Below are 26,757 nucleotides of genomic sequence, written 5' to 3' on the forward strand. Positions count from 1 at the left end.
CGGCGGCGCGCGTTGTTACGGGACCCGCTGCCACAGCATCCTGCTCCCGCGGAGCGCTGCTGCGCGCAGCCACAGCTCAGCATTTTCCATATGCACTTGAAAAACGTGTGTGACAAACGCGGATTCGCTTGCTTTCACCCCAGCACCGGGGATCTTCCCCGCAGCCCTGGAGCGGCGCCGGGCGGGTCGGGGTTAACCCCGCCGCCGCTGCCGCCGCCCCATTGGCGGGAACCCCCCCCCCCCCCCCCCCCCCGCTGTTGGAGGAGGACCCCGGCCCCTCGCCGTCCGAGAGCAGCGTCCCCGAGAAGACGCTGCCGAATCCGCCCCCACCGTTCCTATTGGAGGCGCCCGGCCGCGTCTCCCCGGCCAGAGCAACGCTGGCGGCTGATTGGCGGGCGGGTGGCGCGCGGCGGGCGGGGCGGGCGTCCATTGGCTGGGGGGCAGGAGCGGGGCGCTGGGCGGCACCATGTCGTGGGGCTGGAGGGGGCCGGCGGTGGCCGGGCCATGGCGGGCGGGCGGCGGGCGCGGTGAGTGCGGGACGGGAGCGGAGCGGGACGGGACGCGGCGCTGCTGCGGCCCGGGGCGGGTACAGCAGGGGCTCCCGGGCCTGGCGGCGGGAGGGAGGGGGCGGAGGGGCGGCTGCGCCCCGCGAAGCGCCGGAGGGGCCCCTGCGGCCGGACCGGCGGCGGGAGAATGGCAGGATCAGGGAGTCAGTGAGGCTGGAAAAGACCTCCGAGATCGTCGAGTCCAGGCGGTGACCCAGCAGCGCCTTGTCAACCAGACCATGGCACCAAGTGCCACGTCCGGGCTTTCCTTACCCACCTCCGGGGACGGTGACTCCGCCGCCGCCCTGGGCAGCCCGTTCCAATGTCCAACCACCCATACCGTGACAAAATTGCTCCCTGTGACCAGCCCGAACCTCCACTGGCGCAGGTCGAGGCTCCGTATTCTTGTCCTGTCGCTTTTTACCTGAGGGAAGAGCCCACCCTCACCTGCCACAGCCTCCTGTCAGGGAGTTCTGGAGAGCAGTACGGTCCCCCCGAGCCTCCTTTTGTCCAGGCTGAGCCCCCCCAGCTCCCTCAGCGCCAGACTGCTGCTCCAGACCCTTCCCCAGCTCTGTTCCCTTCTCGGGACTCGCTCCAGCACCTCCACGTCCTTCCTGACAGGTCCGGCCTGAGCCGCGGCTCCGGCCCCCGGACACCCCCCGGCTTCGCCCGCGGCCGGCGGGGGCTGCACGGACGCGGCTCTGGCAGATGGGAGTTTGTATCTGCACTCCTGCGGCTCATTCCTCTTCTGGATGCTCGCTTTGAGCCGGGGACGGAGCCCCGTACAGCTGTGAAGCCTCTCTGGCCATCTGTTAACCCTTGGGAACAGCTCTCACCGAGTGCCAGTCGCAGCTTGGCGAAGGTCACTGTCCGCTGCTGGAAAAATACAATGTGTGTCTGTAGAAGCGCTGACTGTGATTGTCAAAGGCATGGGTTTAACCTTTTTTAAAGATCTCTCTATTTGGATCCTTTCTGGATACAGATGTGAATAAGCACTGCAGCTGTTTCATTGTACCTTCTGAGGCCCTACAACATCCATAGTGCTTTAGGGGCTGAGCAAACAGAGTAAACTGTAAAATGTAGATCCTGGGTTTGCAGTGGATTCATTGGATCCCACCTAGTATGTATTACAGAACAGGCATTCTTGTGTCTTGTTTTAACTTGAAAATGACTCCATGCATCCATCGTGTCCTTAAGTCTGTCCTACATAGTCACTACAAGATGTGCCTCCATTTGAGGTAAAAAGTTTATTTTGCTTCGTGGTACAAAGTTGTCAGCTTGGTTCTGACACCAGAATCCCACTGCCTCTCCTCAGGAGTGGGGGAGGCTGATTGGCACCATCCTACAGCAGCGACAGGCTCGTCACTGCTAAAATCCAGATGGGTACGTGGACCCTTGTTAAATTTTTAATGTCAGTCTTATGTAGGAGATGAATAAACGTGTCAAGTGGAGAAGGGAAACTACAAAATTTTCTCACTGCCTTGGCTTCATTTCCAAGTGGAACAAGGCTCCCTAAAGCATTTCCAGCTGGCTTTATTGACCCGTAGTGGTCAGGGGGAATGTCAGTAACTGGGATGGGAACAAGGGAGAGTTGTTCCGGCCGTCTTCTGACCACGTCCCAGCACCCTCTGTATCAGTGCCCTTGGCTCCTGCCCCTGTCCTGTACCATTCCCTATTTCAGTGCTCCCAATCCCTCCCTGCCCACGTGGCATTCCCAGCTCCCTGCCCCTACCAGCTGTGTGCTCCTGGGTTGCCCACATGGCCAAGGCAAGCAGACAACTGTTAAGCCAGCACTGCGGCCCTCCCTGCAGCACCCCCGGCTGCCAGCTTCCAATAAACACATAAACCCTGTCTTCAAAACATCTACTGTCCTCTCAGATGTGTTTGGAATTAGCTGGTGGATCTAAGTGAAAAGTGTGATTATATAAACTTTGTTTCCATAGGAAACGGTGCTTGGTGGAAAGTCATTCTGTAAGGAGGATTAATGCAGCCTGGTTTCCTGAGGAGTTGTTTGCCACATCCTACCCCAGCAGCTCCTGCCTGGCTCCCACAGGCCTCGGTGCCTGGTGGCTTCTCCTTGCCCAGGGCTGCACCCAGGAGCTGCCTGTATCCCGATCCACCCTGTCCTTATTTGTGCAGCCAGCTGAGTCAGGTGTTCCTGTTTGCTGTGCAGCTGGGAAAGGTTCAGGATATTTACCCAGTTGTCCTTGGCTTCTCAAGGCTTCTGTCCTCTATCTGGCCTGTGGTTTTTATAAAGCTCATGTGAGTAGTCCTCTGACAAATTTGGCAGAAATGCAGGTGACAGATTCTTAAGTTACTAAGGGATATAACAGGCCAGGGTGGGCAGACAGATGGACAAAATTATTTTGTTTCTTTCCAAAGCTGTGTGAAAATATTTCAGGTGGTTGCTGATTGTTGCAGCTGCAGGCAGAGATATTGCAGTGGTTAAAATGCTTGTGGTCTTTCATATTTGTCAGCGTTGTAGCTCTCAGCCAGGGGTGCAGTTGTGTTTGTGGAAAGTTTGAGTGTAGACTGTCACAGATTTTGCCTGTGGATAACGAGGGTTTTAAGAGGAAAGGAGATGGAGAAAGAGCAGACAAGTAAATACGTGGGAAGCCTTGAGCACTAGATGACTAAACTTGTACACAAGGCAGGCAGCACGCAGAGAGTGGAAGTGACAGAATGAGTCTGAGAAATCCAAGGAAAGGTCTGTGGGAGCCTGCCTGTGGAAACTGGAATAACAAGGCTCACACAGAGAAGGGAGGCATGAGCCACCAAGGAGCTGGCCAGAGAGGGGAGGATGGGAAGGAAGATTGATCTGGTGAGACTGAAGGATGTTTTGGGAAGAGGAAAATGTCACTACTGTAGACGATGTTTCTTCAAGGCGTTTTCCAGGATTTACTGGAGAACTTCTAAAGGCCTTTTGATAGGTGATCCCAAAAGGTATAGTGTATGTAAGAAAAACCCCATGCATTAAACAGGAATTAGACTCTACTCCCACCATATCCATTTCAGATCAATGTCTGTTTGAGCTATGATTTTTTGTGTACTTATGCTGCCAACCTAAACCTTTGCCTGCCCCCGGACCTGATTTGTGACTTGGAGCATAATGAAATCCTGGCAAATTGTACACACAAGTATTTTTGACATAGCAGCTAAAGGACTTTATGATATAAAAATAAGATTGTGATATGAGGCACGCCACCGATTTTGTGACTCCAATAAAAAATGTCTTGTGGGATTTTTCTGGTAACTTTGTAGACTGCTCATAGTAGCTGTAACTTTTGTAACAGGCAAATTGCATGTTGTTTTTTGAACTGGGAGTGAAGTGGTCTGATGTTGGTATTTAATGCCAGAAGACATGCTTTAATTCGTGTGTGTGCACAGTGACCCCGCCATGGTACTGAGGAGATGCTGCTATTTGTATATTGAGTTGGAAGACTCATACCTGCTGAGAATACAAACCTGGTTGTAATAAGAGAAGGAATTGATCAGGAAATTTCCCAAAGAGGTAGTGAAAACCAAGAAATATTTCTTATGCGAACCTTGCAGTTGACTACAGCATTAAAAAGCTGCTAGGGCTGTTTATTTCTGGCTGTTTTCTCTTTTTGGCTGGGTTTACTCTTGTCATTGTCCGAGACCCTTTTGCTGTTCGTTCCACAGAGTTATGCTCACGCTCACCTTATTTTTTCCTTTTAAAAATTTTGGTGGTGTATTGTTATTTCACTTTTCTCATCTCTGACCTCATTCCAGGGCCAGCTTGACACTTCTGGAGTTCTCATAATCTTCCTTTCCAATCCAAGACTTTGCCAAAGACTTGTCTTTTTCAAATTACTTTCTTCCAAAGCAGCATAAATATTTTTTTACATTGCCTTGACACTGTTGCCCTTGCCATCTTCAATTTAGAGCAGTAAACTCAAGTTCTTGCTGTTCGTGGTAAACTTGTTCATAAAAGGATTCAATTCCCTTGGCTTGCAGAGCAGAGAGTGTAATGCTGGCACCAAGGAGCAAAGTGCAGGCTGTGTGTGGAGCACTGGGAAGTTGATTGCATGGCAACCTCGGGGGTGCTGTGGTGTTTGTTGGAGGAAAGCAGCCCATGACTCATGTCCTCAGATGTCACTAAAAAGTGAGAGCCAACTCACCAGCAAATAATTAAATATTGAATTTTATTTATTTTTGTAAATTCTGTTTACCTCATTGGAGGGTTTCAGCTAGAATTAGTTTCAAAGCCGTCACAAAAGATAAACTAAGTAAATCACCTTTAATTTAAGTGACTGTAGCTGTATTCTCCCCCTGAGTCCCAGGAAGAATATCCCTAGAGAAACTCAGTATTCCTGGAAATCAGTGTAGAAAAGTGAGTGCTCATCTTGAGCTCCAGAGGTGTGGAACATCCTGCCCTGAGCTTTCGTGCTTTAGTCAGCCAGCACTGCGCTGTGAGGCTTTCTTTAAATGTGTGTGTACACATACACATATCCCATAGCAAGGAGTAACTGTTTGAAAGTGCCTCTGTTCTTCCACCTAACTCCTTACAAACTCTAATGGAATTTAAAAATGAATGGAAGCAGTGCTCAAAATTATTCAGAATTAGTAGTTTTAAAGAGGTGAATTACGCAGTTAAAATGAGGGAGTGTAGGTGCAGCCAATCCGCTTTGCTTGTCTGCTGAAGTTTAAGCATAATGTGATTATTATTTAAGGATCTCCTCCTGGGTGAGTCTGTATCTGCAGGAATGAGAGCTTGTGGGTCAGGTGCATCTTCCTTGTCTGTGCTTCACATTCTTGTGCTTGCAGTGTGGCAGTGCAGGTGTGTGCAGGTGGCAGTGCTGTCTGGAGAAGAACAGGCTGCCAAAACAGAACTAGATGAAGACTAATAATATGCTCTAATTTCCATATAAACATGTGATTTGTTCTCTTTCAGTATGAGCACGAGCATTTATTTTCCAACAGATTAAAATCAGTATTACACAGTTAACGGGAGACCGTGGTTCTAGTTTGAAGCATCCCAGAGGCTTCTACCCTCTGCCCTTGCTGGGGTCTCTGTGCTGCTGTGAGTGCTAACAGGGCTGTGGGAGAGCCGTGTGGCTGGGTGGGTCTGCTCTAGACCTCATGTAGGTTTGTTCTGGGTGCTCTGGAGTCCTCTGTGGGCTTGCATGTCCTTTTATACGAACACTCTTACACCGTGCCAGCCTGATTCTGCACTGGTGGCTGTGACCTGTGTGTGCCTCACCCGGCATGGCCTGGCTGTTCTGTGGTTGCTGCTGGTAAAGGAGCCTGTGGCAGCTCATTTTTTCCAGTGCCATGATTAGTTATGGCTGATTTATACACTTATTGTTAAATCACATGAGAAAGCTTTTCTGTGTCAGTCCTCCCCCAGCCCAGAGTGCTGTTTGGGGTTTGCATGATCAGTGTGGCTGGTGAAGAGAAATTCCTGCTGGCTCCCAGTGCCCCTCAGAGGTATGCCTCATGTCCTCTTTCCATTTGGCTTTTGACTGCATTCAGCTAACACTAGGAAGGTAATTCTGTCTTTATAACTGAATACAGTTGATGGTGCATTCTCTGGTCCTTACATGCAAACACTGCCCTGGCCAAGGCTTCTTGAGGGGCCAGATGTATCTTGGAGCCCACTGTAAATATAAAAACAGATGTGGTTTTAACTGTTGTAGGTGAGGATGTGAGAACAGGCAAAGGTTAGTGGTCTGGGGTATTTTTTCTTGTTAATCTGGTCGAGATTGCAGACACTTTGTATATTTTCTGTGGTTATGGGTTTTACAGTTGAGTGCAGAAGGAACTTAGTTAACTGTGAGGAAGTAAAGATGTCATCCTCCACCCCAGCTCATATTTTTTTTAAGAATAGAAAAAAAGCTGAGTAAATTATAGTGGCAGCAAATGAAAGGCAATAAACAATTAAGTCTATTCTGTCCTTATGTCTTGTACCTTCAGGAAAGAAGGTTGTGCAGCTGTTCTCACTGTTGTAAGCTGTCTTAAAATTGACCTGGGAGCTTTTCTGGGGGATAGGTCTTTAGGACACCAGCAATCGTGGGATCTCGCGCTAGTGGAAGAGTGCATGTGAAATTGGAGCAATCACGTTAAACTACAGTTCCCTGCAAAAGTCTTGCCCGTGGTGGTTGCAGCTGCTATGATTTCAGCTGTGCAGAGATGCTATCTGGCAATTTCCCCTTCCGTGCAGATCACAGAAAGGCTGCAGGAAGGCAGCAAACCCAGTGTGTTTTAACAGAAGTGTTTGGGCTTAAGGATACAGGTTTCCATGAATACAGACTTGTGTTCCAAGGATAAACTTGATTTTGAGTTTGGTGGGATCTGCGGGATTGTAAGTTTGTGTTTTGTTTGTTTTTAGGGGTACCAGGAGATGCTTCAGTGGTGAGACATCTTTTACAATGCAAGTTAGGCATGAAATTCATCAACTAACGTCCCCTTCCTCACCCTGATCTCCAACAGACTTCCCGTAACGCTTGGAAGAAAGGGTCAGGGGAGAAGGGCCAAAAGGCACCATGAAGCTGAAGCAGCGAGTTGTGCTGTTGGCCATCCTCCTCGTCATCTTCATTTTCACCAAGGTTTTCCTCATCGACAACCTGGACACGTCGGCTGCCAACCGGGAGGACCAGCGCGCGTTCCAGCGGATGCTGTCGGGGCTGCGCGTGGCGCTGGACCCGCGCCTGGAGCACACGCTGCAGTCGCCCTGGGAGATCGCGGCGCAGTGGGTGGTGCCCCGCGAGGTGTACCCCGAGGACACCCCCGAGCTGGGAGCTGTCATGCACGCCATGACCACCAAGAAGATCATCAAAGCTGATGTGGGGTACAAAGGGACGCAGCTGAAAGCTTTGCTGATACTTGAAGGAGGACAGAAGGTTGTCTTCAAGCCCAAGAGGTAAATACTGCTTGCAATGTCTGCGTTAATAACTGCTTCATGTATATATACTTTTTTTCTCCGTGTTGTCACATTAGTGTTTAAGTTATGAATTTTTCTCTAAGAGGAAAGACCATCCTGTTATTTTTGAGACAAAATACAACCTTGCTGGTGCTCCAGTAACATCAGCTGTCTCAGGCTGTACAGCCTTGATGCTCAGTACAGCCTGTCTTTGGATAAAAAGAATAATCACTGTGTTCAGTCCTGAGGGGATGTTGGTTACACCTGATGTTTCTGAGCAGTATCTTCCTCACTCTGGAAGTGCAGCTTCTGGCACTTTGGAGACAAGCTTTGCCTCCTTGTTGTGTCAGACTGTCAGGAGAGGGTGCAGTTCAGGAGCAGGGAAGGAAGGAAACTTGGCAGTGGTCTCAAAATGACATGTTTGTGTCTGGTGTAGTTGAATGTAGGCTGTAAAAATGGTTTGGATAGGTCAGAGTGAGAGCCCCTGAGCCTCCTGTCTGCCACAGTGAGTATTGGAGGAGAAACATAAGAATGGAGGGTAGTGATATTTCCTTGGTATGGCCTCAGTTTACAGTGATCCTCAGAAAAAATTGACAGGATTGAATGTTTCTGAAGAGTCTTGGCTGTAAAGCTTTTTGAACTGTTTGTCTTTGGGGAAAAGGAGAAGAAAGATGTTAAAAAGTAAGGCCAGGTGTGTTTTAGGAGACTTCACTGCAAATGAGAAGTGTCATCACAGAATAAGATTTTGGGTTAAGCAGGCATTAAGGTTTCCTGTCCTGTTAATGAGTGAGTGCAGAGGCCACAAAGATGCTGTGAGGGTTGGAGCACCTCTGCTTGGAGACAGGTTACAAGAGCTAGGGCTGGAAAAGGGAAGGCTCCAGGGAGACTTTAGAGCCCCTTCCTGTGCCTTAGGGGGCTCAAAAGAAATTACTTAGGACAAGGGCCTGCAGTGACAGGACCAAGGGGAGTGGCTTCACACTGACATAGGGCAGGGATAGATAGGATAGTGGGAAGAAATTCTTCCCTGTAAGGGTGGTGAGGCCCTGGCACAGGTTGTCCAGGGAAGCAGTGGATGCCCCATCCCTGCAAGTGTTTAAAGGCCAGGTTGGACAGGGCTTAGAACAGCCTGGTCTAGTGGAAAGCGTCCCTGCCCATGGCAGCAGAATTGGAATGAAATGTTTTTCCAGCCCAAAGCAGTCTCTGATTCTATGATTAGAGAACGATAAAAAAGTCTCTGTACAGACAATTCCTGCTCTGGCTGGAGTTCCCCTGCAGGCCCAGACAGCATGAGCCTTGCACACAAAATCCTGGTGGTACTAGAGGCATCTCCTCCAATGGAAGCACAGCATTCTCATAGAGCTTTCTGTGTCAGGGAGTGCAGTCAAGCATTTCACTGGGAGTTAAACTGCATTCTGTAATGCCCTGTCTGTGCAGGCAAGCACAGGCACTGAGCTCCAGCAAGGACATGTGCAGCTGGCAATGTTTATAGGAACACTAGAGAGGGTGGCCTTGGCCATCCTGGTAGATCCAGGTTTTGTTTATGACTGCTGAATAGCCAGGCTTGTGGGCAGAGTCCTGTTCTGGCACTGCAAGAGAGTCTATTTAACCAGCTTTGGACCTGAAAGTTCTGTCAAAGTTACTGCTAAAAACAGTTCTGAACAAACTTACCAGCAGGGGAAGAAGGAATTCCCTCATGACTTTTGCTCTGGAAAGGACTAGATGCCTACTGTGCATGGAAACAAAGAGTTTGGCCGGGATTCACTAATAAATTTTAGCTCTGCAGCTTTTAAAATGTGACCATGTTTCCAAAAGCCAGCTGTGAGTACCGCCAAAGGCCTGCCTTTGGGGATGTGTTCTGAGGATTCACTGTCTCACTTCAAATTTACTTGAAATTCAGCCTAATTTACTAACATATATTACTTGCTGTCATCACATCTGGTGGTGTATGTGACAGAGGATGCTGGTTTGGTGAAAGCTCCCATTTGCCAGGAATCCTGCACTGGTGAATTCTCTTTTGAGCTGCCTTGCAGAGAAGCTGAAGCATTTGCTCAGGACTGTCTTCTCACCCCACATCCTCCCTGAGCAAGGCTAAAACATTGAGGTCCAGCTCTGTGTCTCCTCTTACACTGCTGTTGCTACTGCTTGAACACAAATTTTGCTGGAAATAATCCTGTTCACACAATTTGATACATAGATGGAAGTAAGAGACTAGGTAACCTAATTTGGCCTTATTTTATTTGAAAACATGTTGCATTTCACCCGTTTGGTTGCTATTGATTGTGGTATTTCACACTCAGCTGCAGTGTGGTGCTGCAGCAGTATCTACACTGATCCAAATGTCAGGCAGCTGAGAAATTGGTGTTTGCCTTGGCTAAGTACCGTCTGCTAAAGGATAAAAAGGGGAGCAAAAAGCCTTGTACTTCACCAAAATGCACCATTGTTGTTGCAATGGGTGCCTAATTTCTATTTTTTGCTGTTCATTATGTCTTTTCTCTGCCAGATTAAAGGCTCTGTTTATACCCAGTATTGTCCTGAGGTTCACACTTGCTGATTTTCTATCTACTAAAGATTGCATTTGCCATCTCTTCCACAATATAAGATTGTATTTGTTAATGATAATTGTTAATGTACAATTCTTTGTAACCCCAAAATCATCTGTGGACTTACTGCTTTCCAGTATAAATAACCCCTGCTCCATAGCAGAATCTGTGCTCTTTGTTCTAAGATGTGACTTGGTATATGGTTGGATTAAAATTTATTAGTTGGAATGTGAGCTGCTTCCCAAGCTCTGGACACCACTGTACATCACTAACCTTTCCTCCTTATTTACCACTTTAACAGTCTGGACACTTTAATCTCATTGATGTTTTTCCACTCTCCCATTGGCAGTCACTTGGAAGGTGACCCAGAGACTCTTTAACTATTATTAAATTGTTACTCTGAACAGCAGAATTGACAGGGATTCTGCATAGACTCACTTCATTTCACTTATTTCAATTCCAGATATGCCAGGGATTACATAGTGGAAGGAGAACCCTACGCTGGCTATGACAGACACAACGCAGAAGTGGCAGCCTTTCACTTGGATAGGTATGGAATTACTGCTTTATCTGGTTTTATTGTCTTTGGAAAGTACCAGAAAAAAGGGGTTCTTTGGAGAATACACCTCAGATAGGAGCTACCTCTAACCTGCCAATTACCATATTGAAGGCAAAAGAAGAATTAGTTTATTCTGTGAAACTTCATTTCTAAGATCTGTTCAAGAGTGCAATATTTTAGATACTTGTGAAAAGTTTGGAAAGGAGAATGAGCCCTGAAACCACTCTAGTTAATATTATGGGGGAGAAAGAGCTTAGCTAAATGCTGTGGAAAAGTCTGAAATAATAAATGTATGTGCTAAGTTCATGTCCAGTTCACTAAAAAGTCAAGACTAACAAAAGTCTAAACTAACAATTTAGTCTAGAGTAAATATGAATCCGTGCATCCTAGAGGAAATCCAGTTATTCATATAGTAATTGTGCTTGGGGTAACCAGGTGGTTTTGTGGACCTGTGCTGGAGGTGCAATTACAGGAAAAAATGAAAATTATAGGATGTTCAAAGAATGGGACAGAAAACACCAGACACTGAATGTCAATAGTTATGAAATGGTGTTAGAGCTGCAATTTCACATAACATAAATGAGCACAGTTTCTGTTTCCTCATAGGAAGATTTGGAGGTGAAAACACATTAAATTTTGAGAAAAGGAGTAAGGAGGGACAAATATAACAAAGGATAGAATGGTTAAACTCAAGCTGAGGTTTCTCAGTACATAGATAAGAGCCTTATCACTGTGACTAAACTCATAGGTGGTAACAGAGATGTCTGTTAGTCCTGATTCACCTGTGGAACTCATTGCACAGGCAGTAGAAATCAATAATTCTAGGAAGAATTAGAGTGTCTAGGATGATAACTAGTTGAGTAACACCCATTGCTGCTACAGCCAGCTTGTGCTGGTGGGCTGAAATCAGGGTATATTAAAACCAAAAAAAGATAGTGGAGCCAGATGTCAGTCCATTTGTGCTTTCAAGGAGCATACAGGTTTGAGGTTCCCTGAAAAAGCAGTGATTGAACATTCAATCAAAGCCTCTTTCAAGTGTCCAAATCTCACTTAACTCTTCTTTGCTGTCCATTTGGTCATGATTTTGTGCTTTTTTTTTTTTCCTCTGGTCTTTCTCTATGGCTCTGCACCTCTATATTCTTCAGGAATACCTTTCCAGGATCTTTTTCTGAGATGCAAAGGGTGTCAAAAGTGCATTAAGAGAGTTGGGGCTGACACTCCTTTGATCTTTGCACTTCTTTAAGCACTTCTAAAATTCCATTACAAACACCCGAGTCATTTGTGGTCACTGAGCAAAGGTTGTGGCAGGCATGGGAGTGGAACCTGGATCTTGTAACTGCAAGTTTTATGGTTGTTCTTCCCACCTTTGTTTTTCCAGGCACTTCTCAGGCATTCACTTTTGTTCTACCATTCTCTCTTCCCTTCTCCTTCCTTGTGCCAAACAAAACAACTCTTGGATTGGTTGCTTTCAAGTGTAATTGAATTTGGCTTAAGCATAACATTTTAATAGATAGTGGTTCCCACAAATTAGAAATGATCTTTCCAGCTGACCAGCCCACGGGCCATATGGCTTTACTGCTTCAGCCTGCTTCAGACACATGATGGATATTTCTGGTGTGAGGTCTGAGTTCTGAGAGTTGGAGCATGGTGCATCCTCTGTTGCTCTGCTGCAAATGCTTTAGTAAAGGAGTGTCACTGATGGCCTATAAAGTTTAACTTCCAGGCACATATGAAAAATGAGTTTGCTTACCTTGCCTCAGAGAAGAGAGGAGGCTCCTGCAGGGCTTCAGCTTTTCTCTTTGGTCTCTATCATCTCTGACAGAGACTGTGAGGGGTTTTTTTTGTTTTAATTTTGAACTGCTGCCTATGTTGCAAATTCTCAGGTCGTGTTTTTTCACCCCACATCAGAATCCTGGGTTTCCGCCGGGCGCCGCTGGTGGTTGGCAGGTTTGTGAATCTGCGCACGGAGATCAAACCAGTGGCCACGGAGCAGCTCCTGGGCACCTTCATGACTGTGGGTGAGTGCATTCCATGGACTGTGCTGCCAGGGAAGGAAAAATGCTTAATGGGATAAAAGAGCCATGGGGGCCTGACACAACTGTAGAGCAGTTAACCATGATGCAGGAAGCTCTTTCTGTGCCAGGAGAGATCTTGGCCCCGTTTGGAGGGGGAGGAGGACTTGGTTTTCTTCAAGTAATGTTCCCTCATGCTGCTGTTACAGATGAGATTTTTATTTTTTGAATAAGAATTTTATCTCTGCTGTCAAAAATGGTTAGAAAAGTCTGTGATTAGACCTGAAAAGAAAAGAATAAAGTTGTATTTAATGTGAAGAGAGTGGTGATTTGGGATAATTTATAGAGCTGACACACTGGTTGGTATTAGATGTTGTTTGTGCTGCATCAGAGCCTGCAGAGCATTTACAACCAATGGCAGAACTTCCCTGTGTTGTTTACAGTAATAATGCTGTGAAGGACACATAATAGAAGCTATTAATGTGAACTCCTACCAGGTGGTCATTAAGCACCAAGAAATTACTTATGCTGCAGCCTTATCTCCCTGAGGCTTTCATAAACCATCCAATTATTACTCTTTTGTTTGTTTGTTTCATTTCCTAATCAGAAGGCTCCGGAGATGATTGTTCCTTACCCCTGGTAATGTTCCTGTTAGCAGCACTGCTGGCAGTCTCACCTGCTGCCTGACACTGCCACTTACAAGGTGCAACCTCCAGATGAAAGTTTCAGCTCAGCCTTGTCAGCCTCTCCTGGCATTCACATGGTCCTGCCTCAGGCAGGCTTTACATTTTCCAATTTCAGCCAAGATAGCCAAGCTGTTTGCTAGCAGAGAAGTAAGGCTCCAGAAACGTTCATTGCTCCTCCTTAGATTCCTTGGAACTGCTGTTCTGCAAAGACAGGAGCTAAAGAAATGGGTCAATCTGTGGAGGAGGTTATGGTCTTTTGTCAGGCCAAATCTGACCAAGTTCCTGAGGTTTTGAAAAGAGAGAGAATTCATTCATACTCAGTTGAGGTTTACAGCTAGAATCTCAAAGAATTCTGTCTCTTGCTAGATCTGCTGCAGCCCCTGGATGGGAAGAGAGACTTGCAGGCTTTCCATACAAATAAGAGATCTGGTCTGCAAGCTCTGTGTTGGTGATGGTCTGTGACATCCTCAGGTTGTCTGACAGGATACTGGGAGCACAGGGTCTGGATGGAGGGCTGAGAGGCAGGGATGTGTGAGGTGGAAAGGGAAGAACATGGCATTTGGAGACTGAGCCTGCTCTGGGGAGGATATTGGATGTAGAACCAAAGGAAGAAAGGACAGAGGGTAGTCACAACCAAGTAAGACATAGTTGAAGAATATTTTGGAAGAACATCTGTGAGCATGGAACTGGATTTAACTTGGTGAGGATCAAGCAAAGGTGAGTTAAGAAGGGGAAGATAGAAAAGGTTAAAACTACTAATGCAGGCTGCTCCAGATTACTTGATGCATCACTATTAGTGGACTAAAGGCTGCAGCATTTTGTTGCTCCTCTCCAGTCAGAAGACACTGATGAAGCTTTGACAGATCTGCATTCCTCTGTCATGTGAGAATGATACTTGTTTCTGTCTCCTCTTCCAAGTCAGCTCAAGTAGCTGAGACATGTGGCAGGTCTCAGGTCACCAAATCCCTTTGAGTTCTGATGTGTCTCTTTTCACTTATCTCTTTTTGATCAGCTTTTTCAAGTAAGTGGGAAATCTGACACATGAAGTACGAAATGTGAACAACAAGCAGTGTTAACATTGCAAAGTCAGGGTCCTCAGGACTAGGAAAGGATCACAAAAACTTGTTGAGAGTGTGATGTTGTATTAATTCTCAAAGTGATAAAGTCATTAAGAAAATATAATTGCTCTCTCCTTTTCATATTATTCTTTAATTGCTCTGAATGAATGGATGTTTGTGGCTCTTTTGAGCCTCTTCCTCTCAGAGACAGGAACCATGAAGACAAGTGCAGTGAAATCCTCTCATGGGGAAGCTTCTGCTGCAACAACAGGCTCCTGAATTTCAATTGGATTCCTTGGATTAATACCTCTTAATTTTTCTTTTGAAGGCAATAACACCTGCTTCTATGGGAAGTGCTACTACTGTCGGGAGACAGAGCCAGCCTGTGCAGATGGGGACATCATGGAGGGCTCAGTGACGCTGTGGCTGCCGGACGTTTGGCCCCTGCAGAAGCACCGGCACCCCTGGGGCAGGACTTACCGGGAGGGCAAACTGGCCAGGTATGAGAACGTGGCAGTGCTGTTCCTTACAGATGGTAATTTGCACTAAAATGACCCTTGGTTAATTAAAGAGCTCTGAGTGCTTTCAAAACCCACGGTTGTGTCAACAGCTTTCTTAGCACAACAGTAGAAGCTAGGAAGTCCAGAATAAAATTTAAATTGAAATGAGGAAATAAAAAAATCTTCATTGTTTTCCACAATATTAAGCACTGTCCTTTTCCTGTATTTTGGCTGGAACAGAGCTCCACAATGCAGTCACTCCAACCTCTGAAAATCTTGTCTGTGGGCAAGCTAAGATTCTTCTCTTGTGCCACTGGACCTTCTGTTGATGCTGTGGCCTCTGAAACGTGGCAGCACTGTGCTGTACCTAATTTCATGATCCTTGTAGTTCATTTTCAGAGTTGTGGAACTGGTTTAAGTTCAGCTAGGCCCTGTGTCATGGTTTGACACTGGCCAAACACCAGGCACTCACAAAAGTTGTTCACTCACCCTCTTGTGTTACAGTTGGGCAGAGGAGAGGGAAGAAAAATTAACAAAGGGCTCTTGAGTTGAGATAAGGACTAGGTGAAAAAAAAACACTCTAAGGGCAAAACAGGTCCAAATTTAAAGGTATAAAGTAGATTTATTATTAACAGAGTCAGAGGAGGATAATGAGAAGTAAAATAAGCCTTTAAAACCCCTTTTTTCACCCCAACCCCTCCTTCCTTCCCACCAACAGCACAGGAAGACAGGGTGTTGTGGGAGTTTTGATCAGTTCATCATTGGAAATCTTTTCCTGTTCACTCAGGGAGAGGAGTCTTTTCTCTGCTGTGCCATGGGGTCCCTCCCACAGGCAAACAGTTGTCATAAAATGTTGTGGCGTGGGTCACTTGTCCACAGGATGCAGTCTTTTAAGCATAGGCTGCTCCAGTCTGGGAGCAAGGAGAGAGCAAGCAAGCTCTCTCTTTCTCTGGAAGCAGGGGCCCTCTTTCTCTATTCAGGTCTCTCACTGGACCACAGCTTTCTCTGGCATCCACCCACTCAACCATGAGCACTTTTCCCATGGGCTGTGCGTGGATCTCTGCATCTCCCATGGACTTCATGCATTACAAGGTGACAGTTTGTTTCACCATAGTCCTCACCATGGCCTGCAGAGGAATCTCAGCTCTGATGCCTGGAGCACCTCTTTCCTCTCTTTTTTTCCACTGACCTTGGTGTCTCCATGTTGTTTTCCCTCACATGTTCTCACTTCCTCCTCTTCTCTGACGAGAAGAAAAACTGCTGCTTGTAGGTACCATCATCAGCTTCCACCAATTCAAAGACTGTCGCAAGATCCCACAGTGCCCAGAGGTCAATCCCATCTAGGTTCTGTGTTGGGGAGTCACTTGTCATGCTTCCACTGCTGGCCATCAGGGATTTGCTCTGTCAGACATGGTGGAAGCTTCCAGCAGCTTCTCACAGAAGCCATTCCACCAATTCAAAGACTGTCACAAGATCCCACAGTGCCCAGAGGTCAATCCCATCTAGGTTCTGTGTTGGGGAGTCACTTGTCATGCTTCCACTGCTGGCCATCAGGGATTTGCTCTGTCAGACATGGTGGAAGCTTCCAGCAGCTTCTCACAGAAGCCAAACCTGTGGCCTTCCCCTGTTACCAAAAAATCAGGCTGTGCCACATCAACACACCCTGGAAAATCCTTTGCTTTGAATGCCATCAGTACTTGGTGACCATGCTCAGCATGTAAAGAATGCTAAATCCCACATTTGTCCTTCTTTAAGCAGCATTCTACAATAGATGTAACACATCTGAGTTCCTGAGGTGGGGATGTTTTTGCCATGAGCAGAACAAATGGGTTTGAGCTGAGTAAATTTTTCCAAATCTGTCTTGAACTTGAAAGTGATTAGAAGAGATTTTCAGTCCTTTATCTAAAGTATCCCTTGATTTCAGTAATGTGATTGTTCTCAGAAAGAATCTCATCCAGAGGCTGTGTTGAATTGTTTTAGGGTATGAAATGCACAGACTGAATTTTGAGCAGCAGATGTTTTTTCTTTCCCAGCAGGTCAAAATCAGCTCTGTTTAGTACATGGTACATTGCAGTGATGAACAGGATGAATTTCTTGGAGGTGTTCCTCCTGTTGAGAGGCTCCTTTTCATCACACCCTGCCTGCTTACACAGGGGTTTAGCTTGATTCCTGTGCTGATTTGATACTTGGTGTATTTGAACTCACACTTGCCTCCTTCAGATGAGGTTACAAGGTTCTGGTGTTTTTCATCATGTCACACTGCACATTTCACTTTGAGAGATCAGAATTAAAAGTTCTTGGTGTCACGCTCTCCTTTTTCTGTGCATGGTAATTGTGAGAAAATAACTCTGTAAAAATTTTTCCTGCTCTAGCTGCTGTTTTGAGTTGACCTTTTGAACATAATTCACACAGGCACATTAGTGTATGTAATTTTTAATGGAGGTGTAATAGACAAAATCCCTGACCTTCCAAGGCCTGTGCTAATACAATATAAATTATCAGAAATGAGTGCTGGATAAAAGTCTCTCTTGAAAGACTGCATGGAAAATGAGAGAGAGCACAGTATATCTGAAAAATTGTGGCAAGAAGATTAAGTACTGCTCTGAAGAAAAATGAGAGAAAAAGAAACACTTGAGGGAGAGTGGGATGCAGCATAAGAAATGTATCCAGGACAAGGAGAAGAGGTTCTGAGACTGTTGCTGTGTGGATTTGTGCTACACCCTGAGTGTGAGTTGGACCTTGGTGCAAAGATCCCTCTTCCTAGGGGGTTTAGGCACAGCATTTGAGGAGCATGTGTGACCTGTTATTAGGAACATTTAGAAGTTAAATGTTTAAGCTCTCTGATTTGGTTACCTGGAAGAAAGGTGGGATACTGGGATCTCTGGTTCCAGACCACTAGAAGATGAAGTGGGATATGTGGCAGTTGTAGTCATTAAATTCTGATCTTCCTACTTTTATGACTATCTGCAGTTTTGAGCATGTCAGCAAGTCTCTCCAGCTTATGTTTCTTCCATCTCTGTTTCCAAATCACAGATGGTTTAAGGCATTTCCAATTTAACTGCTACTTTGTGAAGGATTGTTTCAGTCCTTACGTGGAAGATGTCCTTGTTATTTAGGTTGACAGATGGAAAGGGTATACACCAGAGATTTGGCTGTTTTGGTGGTGGTGTTGAATAGTTTTGAAAGCTGTAAAGAAGAAAATGAGGAAATTGAAAATCCTAGCTTTGGAGAATTGAGACATGACATCCATGTCACGAGATTACAAGGAGAAGGAGATAAGAGGGAAGCTTGAAATCATGTCAGTGGAGAAGGTGAGATACTCTGCAAAGGAAGAGGGGAGGAAAGAGACAGCTGTGAGTGAGGGAGAGTGACCACTGTGGAGCCCTTCTCCTGGGGGCAGAGGGGCTCATGATTAACCACGATTAGGATACTTGCATTAAAAATAACAAAGGAAGAGGCTGGCTGGAAAGCCAGATGGAAACAGCTCAAGGCAATGGAAACACACACAGTACTGAAGTGTTCCTTGGGAAGTTGAGGGAGGCAAGACATGGCAGTAATCTTCCCATAACATAGCCCAGCCACTGTGGAGTTGTGAGGAAGCAAACTCTGACATTGTTTTCCATAGGAAGATGATCTTTGTGTATCTTTGAACTGAAACTACAGCTCGCTCCATGGGCTGGGATGTTAATGCAGGCTTTACTCTTCCCATAAGCACTCGTCCTGCTCTTCCTTCTTTGTCTAGCCTGGGCTGCTCCCCTTTCTTGGTGCACTCACAGTGACCGAGGGCAGCTGTAGCTGCTCTTGCTGAGCAGGGCTGGTTCTCTGAAGGGCTGCTTGGTTCCCCCGGGCTGCAGGTGGGAGTACGACGAGAGCTACTGCGACGCCGTCAAGAAAACGTCCCCGTACGACTCGGGCCCGCGCCTGCTGGACATCATCGACACGGCCATCTTCGACTACCTGATCGGCAACGCCGACCGGCACCACTACGAGAGCTTCCAGGATGACGAGGGAGCCAGCATGCTCATCCTGCTGGACAATGCCAAAAGGTGAGCCTGGGCACAGCCCTGCTGGCCTGGCAGTGGTCAGTGCAAGGGCACGCATTTATCTGCTCTGTCTCTCTCTGTTTTCTCTCTCTCTCTCTCTCTAATTTATTCTTTAGTATCGTTTGTAATAGTCTTTCCTTTTTATCAGAAATTACTCACCAAATGTTAGGCTCCTTCAAAGGCTGTGGTGCTGACAGGACAAGGGGGAATGGATTCAAACTGAAAGAAAGTGGGTTTAGATCAGATATTAGGAAGGAATTCTTCCCTCTGAGGGTGGGGAGGCCCTGACACAGGTTGCCTAGAGAAGCTGCCCCATTCCTGGAAGTGTCCAAGGCCAGGTTGGACAGGGCTTGAAGCACCTGTCCCTGCCCACAGCAGGGGGGTGGAACAAGATGAGCTTTAACTCTTCCAACCCAAACCATATTAGGTCTCTGATTCTGCTCTCTGCTCTAGATACTCTTCTGTCTTGGCAAAGTCCTGCTCAAGCTACAGAAACTCCCCAGTTAACACAGTATTTGCCAAAGCAACTTTCAGAGGTTTGCTCAAGTCTCACCTCCTATCCCCAGAAATACCCTTTCCTTTTAGGCTTTTAATTAATGAAAGATTGAAAAAAAATTTGGCTTTTTTATTTATCACCAGTCAGTATAAGTGAGTGCTGTAATAAAAGCACATCTTTCTAAAATGTATTTCTGAATAATTTGGCATTCCCTGCCTTCTGGATATGCCTACTCTGGCTTTGAAAGGTTAAAAGTTTAGAATGGAGGTAGAAATGATACCAAACACAAAAATGATGATGTTCTAAATGTGGACATTAACTCTTACCTGAACAAAAATGTTTTAAAAATGTGTTTAGAATATGAGTTCTTCTGTCCTTGCTATAGTTTTTTTTGTATGTTGTCCACTATAGTTTAGGTTAAAAATCATTTTGAAGACACAGTCTTGTTTAAATCAATTGGATTAAATAACAATTGGATTAATTTTTCTTAAAAACATAAAGGTCATCTATTTGCCTTTCTCATAATTTAGTCCAGCAATTCTGGATTATTTATTTTTCTGGTGGGCACTCCCATGTGGAGTAGCAGTGAGTTTCCTTTCTGTGAAGGACCAGATTCTTAGAAATAATGGGTAGGGGACAGTTTTTCACAGAACCATGGTAGATCTCAATTTGGAAGGGACCCATAAGGATCATTGACCCAAATTCCTAGTTTCTTACAGGGCTACCTAAAACTAAACCATGCAAGTAAGAGCAGATGGTCCTTGGTGCCATGACCAGGGAACTTATTCAATTTTAAAGCTACAAATAACATAATTATTTGGGCAGCATAAGGCCAGGCCCCTGCAGCAACTTATCTTCATTGAAGGGAAAGTTCTTAGTTGAAAACAGTATTATGAGGAAGATGAAACTATGAAAAATAAATCCAGCATGTGTTTGGATGAAGCTTGAAATACTGTGGAAACCTTCTGGCTTAAAATGTTTAAGTTGATCACCTTGTTAGTGAACTGTGGCTCTAATGTTTGCTGCTGTTTGGTTCCTTCCCTGCCCAGCTGTGTCAGACAGGCAAAGCTCCTATTCTGCATGCCCAGAAGAGCAGTTATTCCTTATCCCTGCATCATTTCTAAACTCCTCTGAAATGCCTGTCTAAGGTGCCTTGGTCTGATAAAGAACAGGGTATACTGTGCTGCTTCTGTTTACCTGCTTAGCTGATGCTGATGAAGGTTATATCTGTGACTAGTCATGGCCTGTTTATATTTTAATTTAAATGATTTGATCTCTTGGAGCATGAAATTGCCTAGTATTGATTTCTCTGAATTCTTTACAAAGCTTTTTATGTTGAGAACAACCTTAGGAGTTCAGCTGGTTCACTTGGTTTTCATTTTGCTTTTCAGCTTTGGAAACCCTGCCCTTGATGAAAGAAGCATCTTGGCTCCTCTCTATCAGTGCTGCATGTAAGTGAAGCACAGGGCTGCTGTTCACTTCACTTGTGTAACTGCTGTCCTTAGGTTTACAATTTCATGAACTTGGGAGTCTTCTGGCAACCTGAAGAGGTTTGCTCGGGTCCACAGTGCTGTACTTTTTTGAGATATTGTCTGTTTGATGGATGGGCACTGCCCAAGAAGCTGAGGAATCCATTTTCATGAAGGCAGAGGGTTGGCTGCAGAAAGTGGTCTCACCTCCAGGTCGCTGGTTCAGCTCTGTCCACAGTCAGTGTGACAGGCACTTTGCATCTGCAGCCATCCCATCCAGCTCCTGACAAATCAACATGCACATCCCAGCTTGAGTTCTCCCTGACAGTACTGAAGGATGGCAATTCAATCATTTCAAACATGGTTTCTAATGAAAGCTGCAGCCCTGCTCAGGGGGCTCCTCTCAAGTAAAATGTGTAGTTTCTTTACAGAGTTTTGTTTCTGCTTTGGCCTTGTGAGCAGTGGGTTTTTTTTCAGAGGCTGTGACTTTTTGATTTCTGTTCTGTGTCCAGTCTCTTACCAGGCCATTGCTACTTCTCATCAGGAAATAAATGCTCCAAGGGCTGGAGTACCTCTCCTCTGGAACAGCCTGAGAGAGCTGGGGTGTTCAACCTGGAGAAGAAAAGCCTGAGGAGACCTCAGAGCCCCTTCCAGTGTCTAAGGGGGCTCCAAGAGAGCTGGAGAGGGACTTGGGACAAGGGCCTGCAGGGACAGGACAAGGGGGAATGGCTTCACCCTGATAGAAGGCAGGGTTAGATGGGATATTGGGAAGAAATTCTTCCCTTTGAGAAGGCCCTGGCACAAGTTGCCCAGAGAAGCTGTGGCTGCCCCATTCCTGGAAATGTCCAAGGCCCAGTAGGACAGGTTGATCAGGAACAGCCTGATCTAGTGGAGGGTGTCCCTGCCCATGGCAGGGGGGGGTGGAATGAGATGTTCTTTAAGGTCCCTTCCAGTCCAAGCCATTCTGGGATTCTGTGAGAATTTCCAGGAAGAAAAATACTGAGATATCAATTCCTGACTTTGTTACTTCAACATTAACTCCTTCAAGCCTTCCAAATGGAGTTTGTCTGTAAAGCTTGTCCTTGAAAGGTTCTGTCTTCCAAATTCTCTGGGTCCTTTGAAACCTGGGACCTTTGCAGAAAGCCTGAGCTCTCTTGCTTGCACTAAGCACAGCTCCCTGCATGCTGCAGTACACCTGGCCTGTGTTCTGCAAGATCCTTTTAAAAGTCATATGGAGAACAGTTAAAGAAGTTTTAAATTCTTTAGTTTTCCTACATTAATTTTAAATGTATGTTTCATTTTGTACTTTATTGAGATTCTTCTGGAGTCTTTGTCATCTTGATTCCCCCAAATGCAACCAGAGAAGTTTATCCCTTTAAGAGACTTGGCAATTTCCAGCTTTTCAGATTTTCCTTCTTTCTGGTACTGGGCAAATGCCATATGATAATTAATTTGCATAATTGTTTTAACTATAGGTTTGTTACAACACTTTCTTATTTTACTGGTTTTATTGGAAGCCATCAAACTCAAGAGTTTAGACCAGGCATGCTAAAGATTTGGCCCTGAAAGGCTTGGGGGAGAATGCCAAGAGACTTCACAGAACATGAGAGCTGAGATGGGCTGACACAAACAAGCTCAGTGGCCAGTGAAGAGGAAAGGTCACTGCTGTGTTCTCTTTCTTGGAAGTTTGGTCAACTGCCTTTTGTCCTCTGTGATTCATTATTGGTCAGTCATGCTCTTCCTGAGGTGACCTTTGTTTGAATTTGTTGATTTTCCTTCCTTTTCTTCCTTTCCAAACTGTGTCTGGGAGGCCGCGGGACCGAAGACCTTCGTGCTCTCAGCCAGAAGTGTTCCTGTGTAACATCGGAGTTATGTCACACCAGATTGATTCTTCACCACCTTTAGTTTTCAAGTTTCATTAGATCCTGTCTGTGATGCAGTTCCTGTGTAACATCTGAGTTATGTCACAGCAGATTGATTCTTCATCACCTTTAGTTTTCAAGTTTCATTAGATCCTGTCTGTGATGCAGTTCCACCTGGACCCTGCCATCCCAAACCCACTTCTCCAATGAGTCTCCATTCTTGATGAGCCGCTATTCCCAGTGGGATGCAGCAGGACCCTGGTGTGGTGATGTGTGTTTGTTTCTTTTGCAGCATCCGGGTTTCTACCTGGAACAGGCTGAATTACCTGAAGAACGGAGTCCTGAAGTCTGCCTTAAAAACTGCCATGTCGCATGACCCCATCTCGCCTGTGCTCTCCACCCCTCACCTGGACGCCCTGGACCAGCGGCTCCTCAGCATCCTGGCTACAGTGAAGCAGTGCACAGACCAGTTTGGGCCAGATGTTGTGCTGGTGGAAGACAGGATGACTCTGTCTCACTTGTAATCGTAGCGGAACGCGAGATGAAACTCCTTTTTTTAAAAACAAACAAACAAGTGATAGAAAAACAGCACAATCAGTTCAGAAGGGCTGTGGCCAAGATGGACTGACATGAACAGGAAAGCTCCCGAGCCAGAGGAAGGGAGGTGACACTGGCTTTTTCCTCGGGCTGGCAGCAGTGAGAGGTGGGAAGGAGGCCTGGCATGGCTCAGCCCCCGTGGTGGCACCATGGCCACTGTGGCGTGTCCATTGCCGGCAGCGGGCGTCGCGCTGGATAAACACGGCTCTGGTGCTGGTGCAGAGTGTGGAACACGGAACTCCTTTGTGGACTGGATCTGGAGGGGGCCCTCAGAGATGAACAGTACAGTCCCTTCCCCTTCTCTTCCCCCTTTCCTCTGGCGAGTTTGTGCATTCAGGGTTGTACACAATCAGCTCTGAGCTGGTTGGGCATTTTACTGCTTCTCTAGAGAACGAGCAGGGGTGAATAAAATAACTGTTGGCCTGAAGAGGTGTGCCACCCCCCCGGGGTGGGATGTTCTTCTGATTGTCTGAGGGGTGGGAGAGGGGACCTCTGCTGCTCACTTGGCTTTTCCTTGATAAAAGGCTGGGAAAGGTGGCTGCCTCCTATGTGATAATGCTTCAGTGTTTTTGCTGAAGTCCTATCAAAGGTTTATCCACAGGGTTGGAGATTTAGGAGAGGACAGGGTGGTTATACAGCACTTGATATTTAAGGGGTTATAGTAAGTTTCCATGTGTCTTGTCCCTCTTTTTTTTAAATTAATCTGGCAAGGTCTGAGCAGGTCTTGCAGTTCTGTGTCCATTATAACCAAATGTTCATTCTCTTGTAGCTGAGGAGGACAGAATCTGTCCTTGGAAACACTTCTGTGTAGTGAGGTCAGGCTACTTTACTGTGAGCCCTGAGTGCTGTGGAGCCTCTGGGCATGTGGGACTGGGGGAAGAGGTGTTTGCTGGACTTCCCCAGTCAGCAGCAGACACCTGAGGTGTGCAGACATCCCTGAGCTGTGGTCTGTCTTCATCTCACCTGAGTGAGCTTTCTGCTGCTGCCTGTGACCACAGCTCAGCACTGCTGTTCTGGGGACACCAGTGTTGGGTCCCACGTTCACCTGGTTTGGCTGTGGCTGAGCTCAGAAGCTGTGATCACCTCCAGGAGGTTTTCTGCCTTCCCCAGTTGCTTCTTGCAACCCCCACTGCAATGTTCTGCCTGGGATGGTCATCCAGGAGTCCTCACTATTGGTTTTGCCATAGAGAAAAGTTGGCTTTTCATGGCAGGCTTGCAGCACTCATCTTGTGCTAGTCCTGTTGTCCTTCAGCACTGCAGCCTGTGCTGAGTTTGTGTCATAAAACTGATCACCTTGAGGCAGGTCTCAGTTTGTGTCTCCAGAAGAGAAGCAGCTTCATCACTATTTCCAAATTGAACAGCTTTGCATCAGTGTTCAGCCAGCATGGTCCTTAATGTAAGGAAGGTGCTCCCTACAGCAAGTGACTGCAGGTTACTGAACTTGAGAGCAAGAGCACCAAAATGTCAGTTTGAACCCTTTTCCTTGATTTTCCTGTCAGGATTTCTCTGACTGCAGTGTGGCAGGCAGGTAAAGAGCTGTTTTCTGGTCTTGCACCGTGGCCACACCTGATCCAGGAGGTGTCAGGGAGAGAGTTTTATCTGAAAAATGCAGACATTGGTTTATTTTGTTGAAGTCTTTTTCTCATTGCATGAGAAGAGCATCTTGAAAGTAGAATGTGACTGTTTACCTGGCATTGAATTCTGCGTTGTTCTTGCTCTCTTCTGGACTTGGCCACAATCATAGATGCCACAGAGCAATGAGATGATGGGATGGGATCTGGAGTTATTTACTGGAGTTCTTAGTCAGGGTGGTGACACACAGCCAGCTGTGAGGACACTGTGGAGCTCGTGCCTCTATCACCTGATAACAGAACATGCTTTAGAAGCTGTGGGTGGTGTCTGTGGGGCAGGAGCAAGTGCTGGTTTAAGCTGTTTCCCAGGAAATTTCAGATGATTTACCCAGAGGGGAGATAGTGAAGCACATGATTGGTGGCTTGTAGCATTTCTTAAAGCTTATTCTTCTCTTTGAGCTTAAACATGAGCTCTTAATATTTTGGGAGGGATCTACCAACATTTAATTTTTGATTTCTATATGATAACTCTTGATATTTACATTTGATTTAATAATGGGCTCAAAAAAAGGTCTTTCAGTCTTTGAAGTTAAATTAGTGTTGAGGACTTACATCTTGCTGTAAGCTAAAGCTTTTGCTGTCAGATGGAACCTGGGGATGGGTTTTTCCCCAGTATAAATGTCAAAGATTTAAAGCAGGGTATTGGTTTATTTTGGTTTACTTGTGGACAAAGGGCATGAAGTCCAGCATTATCAGTAGAAGGAAGCAAGAAATGGTTGGTTTTTAGGACTGTTTTTTTATTTGTGATATTGATGCTTCTCATTGCTGTAAACACTATTGGAGGTTGGTGTTCTGCAGCAGGAAAGAAAAATAAATTCCTCTCTTAAACCAAAATCAGGAAGATCTGGTTTTGGCCTTGTGACAATTTCTGCCCTTTTGGCAGTGATGGTCGTTTTGCTTGAACACAGAACCCTGAGAGATTTTAAATTGTAACCATTGCAAAGGAAAGGAGCAGCAGCATCCACGTGCCAACTGGGTCTGCTTGAATCTCTGAACAATAACATTGTTTGTGAGGCAGGTGCTCTGGGGAGGTTTTCCAGGCACCTTCTGATTCTTGTTCACCGTGCACGTGTCACCCACTGGCCCCAGATGTTACACACTGGTTGTGTCGTGCTTATCAATGATAGCAGAGCACTGGAAGCACAGAAATCAAGAACTAATTAAAGAGCCTCATCAGCCATCTGCTATTTACCTCCTCCCTCCCAAGTCAGCCATCAGGGGGGAGGAGACACTCGAGTCAGCTCTCCTTCAGCAGCTGATGAACTGGTGTGTGTCTTGCCAAACAAACTTCAACTCAAAAGTACTAATTTATTAAGAAGGTAATTTATTTACTGCAGCAGCTGGAGCAGGAAGCTGGAAACAGACTCCCCTCTCGGATGTGCCAGAGGAGGCCCCTGGGAGCTGCTGCACAAATGGAGTTGCTAATAAGCAAACAGAATGCAATCATGACTTTCTACTTCTATCCCCCGGGGTCAGATCCCACATAAAGCAACATTGTGTGAATAAAGATTTTAATAAAGCAACATTGATGGATTGCCTAAGTCTCTCTCTCCCTCTCTCCTGTCTGTCTCTCTCAAGTTCCAACATGTGGTGGGCTGAATGTGTGAAGTGTTTTGCTGCTGCTGTCTCCCAGTTACTCCTCTGCTAATGGCTGTCAATGGCATTTACTCCAGTCATGTATATCCAAAAAATGCAGCTGGTTTCCCAGAGGCCTGTAGGTAAGGAAGGAGGAGTGTACCAAAGGGATACAGAAATAAAACACACCTAGACTGGGGTGTGGTTTTGCCCATGTCCTGCATCTGCTGGGCACTGGGCTGAGCCCTTGGCAGTGTCCCAGGAGCTGGTTCCATGGAGCCAGGATGAATACTGGGTTGTG

The 26,757-nt window shown here is 46.1% G+C and overlaps 1 protein-coding gene across 3 annotated transcripts; it reads left to right on the top strand.

Moving 5' to 3' along the window:
• Nucleotides 1-475: 475 nt before the first annotated feature.
• Nucleotides 476-26,404, top strand: FAM20B (FAM20B glycosaminoglycan xylosylkinase). 3 transcript variants are annotated; one of them, XM_041420088.1, is made up of 9 exons: nt 476-527; nt 1,167-1,407; nt 6,898-7,428; nt 10,432-10,518; nt 12,436-12,545; nt 14,612-14,783; nt 18,638-18,829; nt 20,714-20,773; nt 22,946-26,404. In XM_041420088.1, exons 3-9 carry the CDS (start codon nt 7,052-7,054, stop codon nt 23,175-23,177), a joined length of 1,230 nt encoding a protein of 409 aa, XP_041276022.1. In that variant the 5' UTR covers nt 476-527; nt 1,167-1,407; nt 6,898-7,051; the 3' UTR covers nt 23,178-26,404. The 3 variants fall into 3 exon arrangements, with proteins under 3 accessions (XP_041276022.1, XP_041276024.1, XP_041276025.1); XM_041420090.1 differs by lacking the exon at nt 1,167-1,407 and having other exon boundaries at nt 480-527; XM_041420091.1 differs by lacking the exon at nt 1,167-1,407 and having other exon boundaries at nt 480-527; nt 6,999-7,428.
• The last annotated feature ends 353 nt before the right edge of the window (nt 26,405-26,757 follow it).

Source organism: Onychostruthus taczanowskii, unplaced genomic scaffold (genome assembly GCF_017590055.1).
Source record: "Onychostruthus taczanowskii isolate IOZ18803 unplaced genomic scaffold, ASM1759005v1 scaffold63, whole genome shotgun sequence".
NCBI classification, from domain to species: Eukaryota; Metazoa; Chordata; class Aves; order Passeriformes; family Passeridae; genus Onychostruthus; species Onychostruthus taczanowskii.